The sequence below is a fragment of the Bufo bufo genome, chromosome 1 (assembly GCF_905171765.1).
Source record: "Bufo bufo chromosome 1, aBufBuf1.1, whole genome shotgun sequence".
Lineage (NCBI taxonomy): Eukaryota > Metazoa > Chordata > Amphibia > Anura > Bufonidae > Bufo > Bufo bufo.
The window spans coordinates 279,497,353-279,510,476 of NC_053389.1; the positions used below are offsets into that span (position 1 = coordinate 279,497,353).

General features: G+C 46.1%; 1 protein-coding gene across 2 annotated transcripts in view; it reads right to left on the bottom strand.

The window, feature by feature from the left end:
• The window catches only part of ITK (IL2 inducible T cell kinase), a 139,948-nt gene that overhangs the window by 92,517 nt on the left and 34,307 nt on the right, over positions 1–13,124 (bottom strand). For both annotated transcript variants that reach the window (XM_040439984.1, XM_040439993.1), the window contains exons 3-4: positions 12,362–12,443; positions 10,136–10,264 (exon numbers count right to left, since the gene is read on the bottom strand). In XM_040439984.1, the coding sequence (XP_040295918.1) occupies positions 10,136–10,264; positions 12,362–12,443 (211 nt within the window). The remainder of the gene's footprint in view (positions 1–10,135; positions 10,265–12,361; positions 12,444–13,124) is intronic.

Consider the following 13,124-nt stretch of genomic DNA (forward strand, 5'->3'; position numbering starts at 1 on the left):
CCAGCCCACACTGAGCCCAGCCTGCCTCCAGTGTTCAGGCTGCTTTCTGCAAGTCAATTCAGCCTGAGCCAGCACAGCAGCCAACCCACACAGACAGTCCTCTAGGAATTAGGCCCAGGTATTACTACTAGTTACCATCTGGCCTTGGTATCTTCTGTAGATGATTCTGTATATGAGCTGGTATAAGTTATACGTCTGTCCTCTTCTGGTACCAGAAGATATATAACTTATACCAGTTGTACATATACAATTATATACAGAAGATACCCAGGTTATACCAGCATGCTCCATATCACTATATACAAGAAGATGTATAACTTATACCAGCTGTACATAGTGATATGGACCATGCTGGTATAACCTGGGTATCTTCTGTATATAATTGTATATGTACAACTGGTATAATTTATATATCTTCTGGTACAGGCAGCTCTTTTTAACTTCAGAATTCAGATCAAGTATCTCATAAATCATAAGTTCTCACTTTCTTTCACTTTTATTTAGAGCACACTAGTCACAGCAGGCAGCAGGCACAGACTGGCAGGACTGGAGACTGGAGTGGAGACCAGTTGAGGAGGAGGCAGGAGCACCGGGCAGAGAGAAGAGGACCGGCCCCCTCCACCACCTCCCTCTGCTACTTCTCCAACCTGGTGGCTGGCTGGCTCCAGTCCCTCCTCCCTCCACTCAGGTACGCCCCCGGTCCGGCCCCCTCCACTGCCTACCTCTATCTGTGCTGATCTGACTGCTCCTGACTCCTCCCCAGCCAGGCCGCGCCCCGCCCACTACACTAGTCTAGTGTAGTGGGCGGTCCGCGGCTCGGGCCTGGCTGCCTGTGTGTGTGTAAATAAAAAATAAATACAAAATCAACAGAAGGCGGCCCGGATGGGCCCCCAGTGGCGTAGGGCCCCATAGCCACTGCTATGGTTGCTATGGCGATCCCTACGCCACTGTGAGAAAGGATATGTCTCCTGAGATGTGACAGAGAGAGAGAGAGAGAGCTGCAGCAGAAAGGGTACTCCCCCCAGAGAAAGGACTCGCCCCTGAGCTGCCAGGGGGAAGAAAATGTAGCAGAAAGGGTACTCCCCCCAGAGAAAGGACTCGCCCCTGAGCTGCCAGGGGGAAGAAAATGTAGCAGAGCAATTAGACCAGTGAAATTAGAGATCTCTGGATTTATTTGAGTTACAGGGCTGGTTCTAGCGTTGCTAGAAAGAGATTGTCATGTACTATATGATGTCTGATTTTCATTTTTACATTAATAATGGGATATTAAACACTCTACATGCTCTGCATAGAACCATTCGCAGTATTTCCTTAATAACTTCGGAGGGAGTACCGTAACTTTATTGACCCATGCTACTTGGTTACCAAGATTACCTTCGAATTGCGGTCCGCAATGCACGGCACTGACTGTGGCCCAGCCGCATGGGGATTGTGGACCCATTCACTTGAATGGGTCAGCGATCCCTCTGTTCCGCAAAAAGAGCATGTTCTATCTTTTTGCGGTGCGGGGGCACGGAGCGGAACCCCAGAAAGTACTCCGTAGTGTTCCGTTCTGTGCTTCCGTTTCGCATCTCCGGATTTGCGGACCCATTGAAGTGAATGGGTCCGCATCCGTGATGCGGAATGCACACGGAACGGTGCCCGTGTATCCGCAAATGCAGTCCGCAATACGGCAACAGGCAGCACACGTTCATGTGAACGAGCCCTTACTGTGGTGTGTGTCATCGTATCATCTGGAACAACACGCCGATCACAGCATGTACCATTAGATGCTGGGGATTCACCACTGTAGATACTTCAATATGACCATCAGGCAACTGTCATTCTGTTTATTATTCAGTGGCAGACTTCAATATGGCCACACAAAAGTCTAAAAGAGAGAGGACCTGTCACCTCTCCTAACATTTCTTAGTAACTGCTTGCATTTCCCACGTAATAACCATTCTGAAGCGTATTTTCATATAATTCTATGCCATTCCTCCATTACTCCTACTAAAAGTTATGAGAATGGCCAGCTGTTTGCAATAAAGGTCCATCTGGGTGTTATCAGTTGGGGAGTGTGTCCCCCAACTCCCACACTCCCAGTCTGACACTATATAATCAGGTACACCCCCCTAACTGGTAACACCCAGATTGACCTTTATTGCAGACTGGTGGCAATTCATTTATAACTTCTAGAGGGAATAATAAAGGAATGGCATGACATAGATCTACGAACAGGTGCTCCAGAATTGTTATTGCAAGTAGTTACTAAGACATGTTTGGAGAAGTGACAGGTCGTCTTTATAAGGGTATCATGTAATACAAAATGTCCCCTTGGGGTGGCGCTGCAGGAGGTTTGAATACTTACTTGCTGCCAGTTTTCCTTGAGACTTTTTATGTGGCCACATTCCCACATTGAAGTAAGTACCCCACCGAATAATGAACATAATGACAGTTGCCTGATGGTCCTTCGGCGTATCATATTGCAGTATCTACAGTGGTGAATCCACAGCATCTAGTGGTACATGATGTGATCAGTATGTGGATTCAGATGATCAAGTGACACATACCACACCCATGCCACAGTAATGACTCTTGCCTCATGTATCACATTCATATTGCAGTATCTACTGTGGTGAATCTCCAGCAGCTACCGCAGTTCCATAATTCAACCACCACCAGCTGCAGCAGAAAGGAAACACCCTCTTAGAAAGTTCACGCCCCTGAGCTGCCAGATTGAAATAAATCTAGCACAGCAATTGCATCAATGAATGTGGAGATCTCTGGATCCATGTGAGGTACAGGGCTGGTTCTAGCTTTGTTAGAAAGAGATTGTCATGTACTATATGATGTGTGATATTTTTTACAATACTCATGGGATAAGCCCTTTAAATACAGTTGCACAGAAATTGCTTTTCTTAGCTACTTCTGCCTCGTCAGGAAATCCAGTCTAAAGATCTTATCTGTAATCTATAAATGAATCTTGTATCATGGCTTCATGCAAATAGAGGAGCCAAGCTAGCAAAATGTGGCACAAACTTCTTTATTTAGCAGCTTGATGTTCTGATAAGAGTAAATCACCAGCTACAAATTAAAAAGATTATGATATACCGTAATCTTATACTAAGGGTCTTTTTACACGGACCGATGATCTGGCAGATTATTGGGAACGAAGCAGACGCTCCCGATAATTGCCTGATCATCAGCGGAGAGTTGGGCTGCATTCACATTCAGCAATCACCTTCACTGTACGAGGACAAGTGATCACTTGTCCCCATAGGAAATCATTGTCCCAGCACAGCAGATCGTTGTTTGGGTTTTTGGATTTGTGGTGGCAGCAGAATGACACGATCCCCGAAAGAACGAGCGTCCGCTTGTTTACTGGGTGATCGCCGGCACCTTTTACGTTGACAGATTTTGGGGAACGAGTGTTTCTACAAATGACCTCAATTAAAGGGGATATGGAACTGTAATTTTGTCGCCCGGTCATGCATGCTAGGTTAACATTCAGCTTAATTAACTAAGAGTAAAAATAACCAACTAAACAAACTCATGCTAAATAGTGACTATAGTAACAGTTCATACTGTATATTTGAGTGGTGGCGAACCTATGGCACGGGTGCCAGAGGCGGCACTCAGAGCCCTTTCTGTGGGCACCCGCACCCTGGAAAAAGTCTTTGGTGTACCAATATGCCTTAGGCCTCTTGCACACGACCGTATGCCCTCCAAGACATACGGTTCGTTAGCGGGCCATATGTCCCGGAGTGGCATTGATCGTGCGCACGGGAGTACGCAGCATCATAGGTTACTATGATGCTGTGCACGTCGGACCGCCCGCGGGGCTATTGTCCCGCACTCATATGATCTTAGGGACAATAGCCCTGTGGGCGGCCCGACGTGCACAGTATCATTGTAATCTATGATGCTGTGTACTCTCGTGCGCACGATCAATGCCGCTCCAGGACATATGGCCCGCTAATGGACCGTATGTCTTGGAGGGCATACGGTCGTGTGCAAGAGGCCTTAGACTTTTGCAGCGTACTCAAGTTGTGTGTAGTAGGTGTTTCTGGGTGATGTAGTGCAATATACACTAACCTGGTACAGCTGACTCTCTGCAAGGGCAGGTATAGGTAAGGAATAGTTCGTGACGCCAGTGCCAAGTAAACGGTGGCACGCCGTTTGCGGATGCAGGAATAATTTGAGGAAACGTAGGATTTAAACAGAACTCAAACTTTAGTAGGTTTTCCAAGCAGAGACAATAGAGTAAATGCAGTTCCTCAGCATACAGTCGATTTTGCAATTCGGTCGATGCAGGCAATTCAGTACAGCAGGGTAATTACAGAGTGTTGAACACAGGACTTGCAGCAAAGGAGCTTGCACTCTAACTCTGTCTGATCCTGGAATGTAGCAATTCTTCACCAAGGCCCATTAACTTAAGTCTGGCTTTATATCCTTGGCTATAGCTTTAATCAGTACCTCCTCTGTCTTTCTTAGTACCTCTGACTCTTCTGATCTTTACCTCTGTCTCTCTCAGCTTCTGAATGGTTCCTCAGGCTCTTAGTCTAAGATATTCCTGCTTCTGCATATGGGAATTCAGGAGGGAATCTTCTCCTGAACAGCAGGCTTCAGGCCTGGACTTGTCTCAGACATTGTCTAATCTCCAACTGTAGCTTACAGATACTAGACTCCGTCTCCCTTGCACTTCCCTGACTGGCCTTATATAAACTAGGGCTCCCTAGCTCCCTCTATGGACTAGAAGTAGGAATGACACCCCTAGCAGGCCTGCACGTGCAAGTTTCAGTGACAGGGAAATACATGCATTACATTACATGACATTTTATAAAACTGACATATACCAACTTCCCCATAATTAAGGAGGGACGACAGCACACCAAATGACACTTTGGTAGTGACGGGTATTACAGTTCCCGTACACTACATACCCCACTGCTTTAAGCTGAGTACGACCTCGTACTCCATCATGGGTCGCCCAACTGGAATCTCTACCTGAAATAGAAAATAGAGACATGCAGGCATACATACATGTAATTCATCTGCATTTACATTTACATCAGGTCCAATTGGCAAAGGTGAAGGGTAGTGACAAGGGGCGTCGTTCTCTTCTCTCAGGATAATGAATGGAACGGGGGCGCTGACCTGGCACAGCGTAACATTATAACCAGGATAGTCCATGACAATGAATAAGTCCATGATAAAACAGTAGAAAACGGTATAAAAGTTCTTGGAGGCTCAAATAACAAACATGAGTCCGTACCCAGGTTATTTCTTATTAAATCACAGAGGCTCTCATGCGGTGGAGTCCATCCCTGGGCACAATACTTTTAAAAGAGTAAGAATCTCAGAGGCTCAGGTACTTTTGAGTCTGTCTCCGGGCACGGTTCCTTAGTATGAAGTTGCACAACAAACGGACAGCAAAGACAAGTGCTGTCATACCCCTGATCAACCTGAAAAGGGGGTGAAGGGTAAAAGGTGCAACAAAGGAACAGGCACAACTTGGCGTGGGGTAGCAAAAGCAGGCAGGAGGTCCTGGAAACAAGCCTGGCCTTGCTGACTTTGTAATTTCAGTGGTCAACACCTACCACTGAGCCGTGGACAAACTGGCAGCCGCAACAAAGGACCAGGAAAAGTAGGACTCCTGTCCTGGAAGGGTTAACATGAAACTTCAGAAGAAATAAATCAAAGGCCTAGCAGGCTGATCACAGTGGCATATTGTAATCACTTGACTCCGCTGGCAAGTACCGTCTGTAGTAGTCCTCTACAGGAGGATGGGCCCACATGACTGTATCAGGGGGCAGCTGTAAGGTAAAGGGGCCCCTAATAGGTATTGGCCCCATAGGCCTAGGGGTGAACCCTCTGATGGACCGTGCCGGCCCTGGCATGATCACTGCAGGGTGTGACGTGCTTGGCACCGCCGCAGCAAGCGGTCCGGTGCTCTGGGTGCAGCAATTTACGGCAATCGCGGGTCCGGTCTGGGGCACTGACGGAGCGGTGGCAACAGAAGGCGGTCGGCGGGTGGTGACAGGCACCCTTACCTCGTCCTTCCTCGGTGGTGTCTGGATCCTGGCGGTGTATGTCCTGCGCAACTCCCGCAACTTCTCCTCCAGCCGGACGATCTGCTCACCGATGCTGTCTGTGTCGGAGTCGCTGTCCTCTGCTGGCTCCGCCGGCGCAGGTACAGTCACCGATGACGCGGACTCGGCCTCTGCAGGTTCTGGCGATGCGTCTGGTCTCCGTCCCATCCGGATGTTCTGGAAGGTAGCACTAAGTCCTTTTAACTGCTCCAGCTCAGATATCGTCTTCTCCCGACGAGGCAGCTCGGGGGAAGGGTAGGGGCTCACCCATTTTTCCAACACGGTTGGCTGCCAGAAGACGTTTGGCCCAATGAAGGAGCTCCGCTCCTGAAAGGCGTGATGGGCCGGCTCTGGAGAGCGTTCCGGTTCTCGCTCGCAGCCAGAGTAGTCTTCTCTTTCTTCTGCCTCCCAATCCTCAGGTGCTCGCTTGGGACGGGTCACAGCAGTCGCATAAGGGCCTCGCAGGCCCTCGGCAGGGGTGTACTCCACTTCCTCTCCCTCGCGGAGGCTGTGCTGGTACGAAGGGAGGTAGTCTCTTTTGACAGACCTTCGGTTAACATAGAGGTCTCTGCCAGTTAGATAGTCCTGAATAAACCCGTAGCCACGGGGTTTGTCAAACGATAGCACCACTCCCTTTCTCCTTTCCAGGCGGGGTTGGGTGTGCGTATGCTTCTCATGTATAGTCTTGGTGAGTTCCTCATAGACGATTTTAGTCCTTGTGTTCCGCTTGATAGCGGCCTCTCGGATCTCCGCCATCAGGGAGGACCATTTAAAAGATGGTTGGAAAAAGTCCCTCCACGAGCCATAGTAGGACTCGGGTTCTTTCTCCCTTGGACGGCAGGCGGGTTGCTCCGGTCCCGGAGCGTAGGCCGGTGGAGCCTCCTCTGGCTCTACACCAACATTAGACATCTGTGTAATTTCAGGTGCGGACATTGCAGCAACGCTCTGTTCACAATCCAACATGCTCGATCCTTCTGAGGAGAGCGATAGGGTCGCGTCAATTAGAGTAGCCAGCTCCTCCCATTGCATTGGGGAGCCGCCCCCCAGGTATTCCAGTATATGGAAGGCGGTGTCCATGCTGGCAGACATGCAAATGTCCAGATAAGCCGTGGCGCCTGCCCTTGACCTTCTTCCCGCTTTTTCCTCAGAAAGGCGCCAATTTTTCCCGCCTTTTCGGGATGAAGGTGACGCAGCAGTAAATTCAGCAAGCTCAGCGGCCATCTTTAGGTACAAACGCTGTCTATTCACTGACGGCAAGCAGGAATGTTTAAAGTCCACAAAACCACACTCCAATGCGGCGATTTTCTTCCTCTGTGCAGCGCAACACTGCACAGCGCTTTTTAGAGGTTTTTGGTACACTTTGGGTAGAATTTTCAGTCCACAAAGTCCACTTGAATAAAACAGGTAAATGGTCACTTTGGTCACAGGGCAACTGTATAAGGCACAAAGTTCACGCTTCTTGCACTAGAAAGCGTGCGTATCCTGTTCGTGACGCCAAAAGAGAGGTGCAGCGTACTCAAGTTGTGTGTAGTAGGTGTTTCTGGGTGATGTAGTGCAATATACACTAACCTGGTACAGCTGACTCTCTGCAAGGGCAGGTATAGGTAAGGAATAGTTCGTGACGCCAGTGCCAAGTAAACGGTGGCACGCCGTTTGCGGATGCAGGAATAATTTGAGGAAACGTAGGATTTAAACAGAACTCAAACTTTAGTAGGTTTTCCAAGCAGAGATAATAGAGGAAATGCAGTTCCTCAGCATACAGTCGATTTTGCAATTCGGTCGATGCAGGCAATTCAGTACAGCAGGGTAATTACAGAGTGTTGAACACAGGACTTGCAGCAAAGGAGCTTGCACTCTAACTCTGTCTGATCCTGGAATGTAGCAATTCTTCACCAAGGCCCATTAACCTAAGTCTGGCTTTACATCCTTGATTATGGCTTAAATAAGTACCTCCTCTGTCTTTCTTAGTACCTCTGACTCTTCTGATCTTTACCTCTGTCTCTCTCAGCTTCTGAATGGTTCCTCAGGCTCTTAGTCTAAGATATTCCTGCTTCTGCATATGGGAATTCAGGAGGGAATCTTCTCCTGAACAGCAGGCTTCAGGCCTGGACTTGTCTCAGACATTGTCTAATCTCCAACTGTAGCTTACAGATACTAGACTCCGTCTCCCTTGCACTTCCCTGACTGGCCTTATATAAACTAGGGCTCCCTAGCTCCCTCTATGGACTAGAAGTAGGAATGACACCCCTAGCAGGCCTGCACATGCAAGTTTCAGTGACAGGGAAATACATGCATTACATTACATGACATTTTATAAAACTGACATATACCAACTTCCCCATAATTAAGGAGGGACGACAGCACACCAAATGACACTTTGGTAGTGACGGGTATTACAGTTCCCGTACACTACACTTTTCCTACCATTCATCAGCGCAGGGCGCACTATGAACAGCACAGCCAGCGCACTGAATGTAGGCAGGCTAGTACAACTAAATGATGGAGTACATGGAAGATATACTATACTGGTATTCAGGGTAAATTGCTGTGTTGGCACTTTGCGATAAATAAGTGGGTTTTGGGTTGCAGTTTGGGCACTCGGTCTCTAAAAGGTTCGCCATCACTTTGTTTGTAGAGTACTGTTGTGTATGCTTTTACTTTTGTAGTTTCATCTATGGTGACGGGCACCTGTGTATTTACGGCATTTTGCAGGAGGTGCTCACTAACGTTTACCTTTTGTCTTTGTAGTAAAGATTTTTAGATGTTGCAGTCTCCATTTTGGTGGTACGCTCCTTACTAACCTGTCCTTTCCACAGGATGCTTTTAATTTTGCAGTATATAGCTGTAGTCTGCCCTCCCTGAATCCAGAAGCCTACTGGCACAGAGAGGGGTAACAAATGGAGCAGACACAGTATACTTTCGAACCTGCTTATCCTGAATTAGGAGGTCGGATGACACAGAGAAAAGTATCATAGAGTAAGTTCCCATCCAGTAAGAGATCACCTTGCTGTGGTAGATAGGCACAAATGATCTTGATCAAAATATATTTTCTAGGAGCCGCATATACATTTTATATACTGGATATAGTATCATTACATATATTCTGTTTGCAGAGTGCTGTTGCATTGTGTTTGCTCAAACGCAACAGCTAATGGCAGATCTGTACCCATATCTCCCATGTAGGAAAGTAACTGCCCCTTGATAACTGCACCACTAATTGCAATCACTAGCTACCTATAATTTATTAGGCTTTTATATTATTGTTTAATATTATTCTCTCTCTGTATGTAGAAACTAGCCATAGCCATTATGCCGCAGTCAATTTGTACAATTTATTTCCTTAAAGGGGTTGTCCGGGCTACCGATATTGATGACCTGTCCTCAGGATAAGTCATCAATATCAGATCAGCGGGGGTCTGACATTTCTGGCACTTGTTTCTGGCAGCTGTGGTGCTAGAATATATAAAGTATATTGAGTGGAAGCAGACAGCTCCGTATACTATGTAGTTTCCAGCATCAGCGTACTGCAGCTCATCTCCCATTTGCTTGAATGGGAGCAGAGCTGCAGCACCACAGCGCTCTGGTTACAGCAACACCGCCAATGTTTGAAACAGCTGATCAGCAGGTCAGATCGCCAACAATCTGATACTGATAACTTAGCCTGAGAATAGGTCAACAATAGTAGGGGTGCTGGGTGTCAACACCGCTCCGATCTGATATACTGTAGATGACTAATTCTGACCTGTAGCCTGGAGAACTCCGTTAAAATCCCACACTCCACGGAGGCTTATCCTAAAATCCATGTCCTCTTGTTTATACAGAAAATTTGCACTAATAAACACAGTCATACCACGGATGGTTGTGGCACACTGACGAAGTGTCAAGTGACTGCTCCTTTCTTATGGTAAGTCAAATATATCCATGAATGATATGGGTGCAATGCAGAAATAATGAGTTGGGTTCCCATAGTTTAATACTCAGAAACCAAGATAGTGGCAGAAATATATACAATTATGTCCAGCAATAATCAATTAAGTAAGGAAATGAGTGGTACTACTTACAGCCAATGTTTGGGTCATATAGAGTACATCCTGCTGCCATCTTCTCTGTCTGGCAGCAGCATCTCCACCGACCTTCCACCCAGAAGTTGGGGTGATACTTGGGCATCAGACAATGGTTGTTCTTTGTCACTGGGTGTAGAGTTAAAAAATGTTAGCCACTGGCAACCACGCAAATGACTTGATTATCTCTGGCTAAGGCCCCATGCACACGACCGTATGTATTTTGCTGTCCGCAAAAATACGGATGACGTCCATGTGCATTCCGTATTTTGCGGAACGGAACATCTGGCTCCTACAAGAACAGTACTATCCTTGTCCGTAATGCAGACAATAATAGGACATGTTCTATTTTTTTGCTGGACAGAAATACGGACATAAGGAAACAGAATACACACGGAGTAACTTCCGTTTTTTTGGGGACCCATTGAAATGAATGGTTCCGTATACGGTCCACAAAATAAATGGAACGGACACGGAAAGAAAATACATTTGTGTGCATGAGGCCCAACTAGTAGAACCACATTCAAAGAGTGTTCTGATTTTATTGAAAAAATTGTCTTTTTTTCCTAGAAACGTCACCACTCTTGTTCATCAGATGTACCAGGTACTGCGCATTACTACGCAAAAGGTACATGAAATTCTCTAAACCATTAGTATTATAACAGATATTCAGATGTAGCAGAGCTGAATTAGTCATTGCATTGACACAGGAAAAAACTGCTGTTGAAATTTGTCTATAATTTAATGTATCAACCATTAAAGCCTCATGCATACAACCATATCTGTTTTGTGATCTGCAAAACGCAGAGCCGCAAAATACTGATGCAGTCTGTGTGCCGTGCAAATTTTTTTTTTGTGGCCTTATTGACTTCAATGGGTCCATGGTCTGCATTTTGCAGACATATTCTATCTTTTTACACATCTCATATACAGTATATACGAATCCGTATGTCCGTTCCACAAAAATATAGAACATGTCCGGTACTCGGCCACAAAATGCAGGCCACGCACGGGTTGCGTGCATGAGGCCTCCGGCTGGCAGTGCCGGATCGAGTGCTCTCTGGATCTGGCATAGCCGGATATTGCCACAGCGCCTGGTGGACCCGTTGACTATAATAGGATCCGTTGGAGATCCAGTTGCTATATAGCAAATATGCTGGGATTCAGCCAGAGAAAAATTGTCACGTACAGTGGTTTCTGTCCGGCCAAATCCCAGCATAGATGCTGGGTAGCGGCCAGATGTCCACTGGATGGCACTATCGTCCATGGGGCCAGCAGGCATTGTGGTAACATCTGGCTATGCCGGATCCAGAGAGCTCTGGCAGGCTATTCTGTGCTGGAACCAATACCATGAGGCTGATTTAAAATGTTTGCAAAATAAAAGTGAAGCAGCTGCCAGGTTCCAGAGAAATTTTGGATAATGGTGGCAGTGGACCTGATCAGGAATATAAAATAGGGGGTGCAGAGGGTGGGCTAGCTGTCTGTCCCCTTCTTCTTCGCCATATGAGGAGACCATTACTGTACATTAAGCATGATGAGTGAGGGGCCCTGTTCATGATTTTGAAATAGGGCCCTGAAAGTACAAGTTACTCTTCTGGACCTGTTTGCTATGGTTTTCCTATTTTCCCCAGTTTTTATACATTTTCTCAAGAATCTTTTAGTTTTGGTTGTAGTAGTTAGCTTTGCAGATTTATGTAAAAATATACGGTAATGGTTTTGTCACCTTTACCACGATTCTTGCTATGGTTTGTGCTCTACATCCTGTAGGATGACATGAGCTGATCGAAGATCTCAGCATTATTAAAACTATTACTTTTGACTCCCCATCTATAGCTTAACTAAATGTGCAAGTCATTTCAATAAAACACAGGGCACAAGCTGGTGCCAAACCCTTGGGGGGCACTTATCTCCCAGAGAAATAGCTTGTGCCAATGTATCTTACTTTTCTTACTGCTGCTAATGTTTTTTGACTTTATAACAGTTTTGCAGGGACGTAGCTATAGGGAGTGCAGAGACAGCATTCACATCCAGGCCCGATGCCCCCTTCTGCCACATAGCAGAGCAATGGCACATGGTAGGTGGGGGCCCTTTTATAAAAGGTCAGTCCCCCACAGATCGTAAAGAAATTCTATCCTAAAGAGATTTTATCCTAGTGATACCATCACTTTATTAGGTGTGAAACCCCTTTAATTTGTCCCACACAGAAATTTCATGGTTTGCTCATACCTTCTTTTAGAGCCAGTACCCATTGTTGCCGACTCTCTTTGTCGGGGGCGAAGATGTATAAAAAATAATTATCATGGACGACCTGAGGAGAGGGAAAGTTTAGATGAATGAAATATTAAAATAATAACTAGTGTTGAGCGAATCAAAGCTCATTTCGATCCAAATTTCAGGAAAAATTTGATTTGCCGCAAAGCTGAATTTCCTCGTGCTTCGTGGTAACAAATTGATTCCCTGAAATGGCGGTAAAAATAAAAAATAATCATACTTAACTCATGCATTTAAGCGCCAAGATGCCGTCACGGCCATCTTGCATGAAGATCCCGCGCAAAATCTTGTGCTCGGTGACGTATGACGTCACCACACTGGCCGACATGATGACATCATCAGGTGCCGTGCAAGATTTTGCGCTGGATCTTCAAGCAAGATGGCCGTGACGGCATCTTCGCGCTCAAATATATGAGGTAAGTACAATTTATTTATTTTTAATAAGCAAACACTAAAATACTTTAATATGTATTTCAGATGCCGCGATCAGCGATGAACAGGGCATCTGAGGGGTTCGGTGACGGAGGGTTCGTCATGAAGCAAATTTTTTAAAAGTTCGTCGAAGCAGCTGAATTGAATTTTAGAGAACTTCTCTCATCTCTACTAATAACCATATGCTACTGCCAAAAATCCAGTGGCAATAGTTATTCTGATAGTTTATTTGTTGTAACTGTAATATCCCTTGAATAATATCTACATTAGGGCATCATTTTTCATG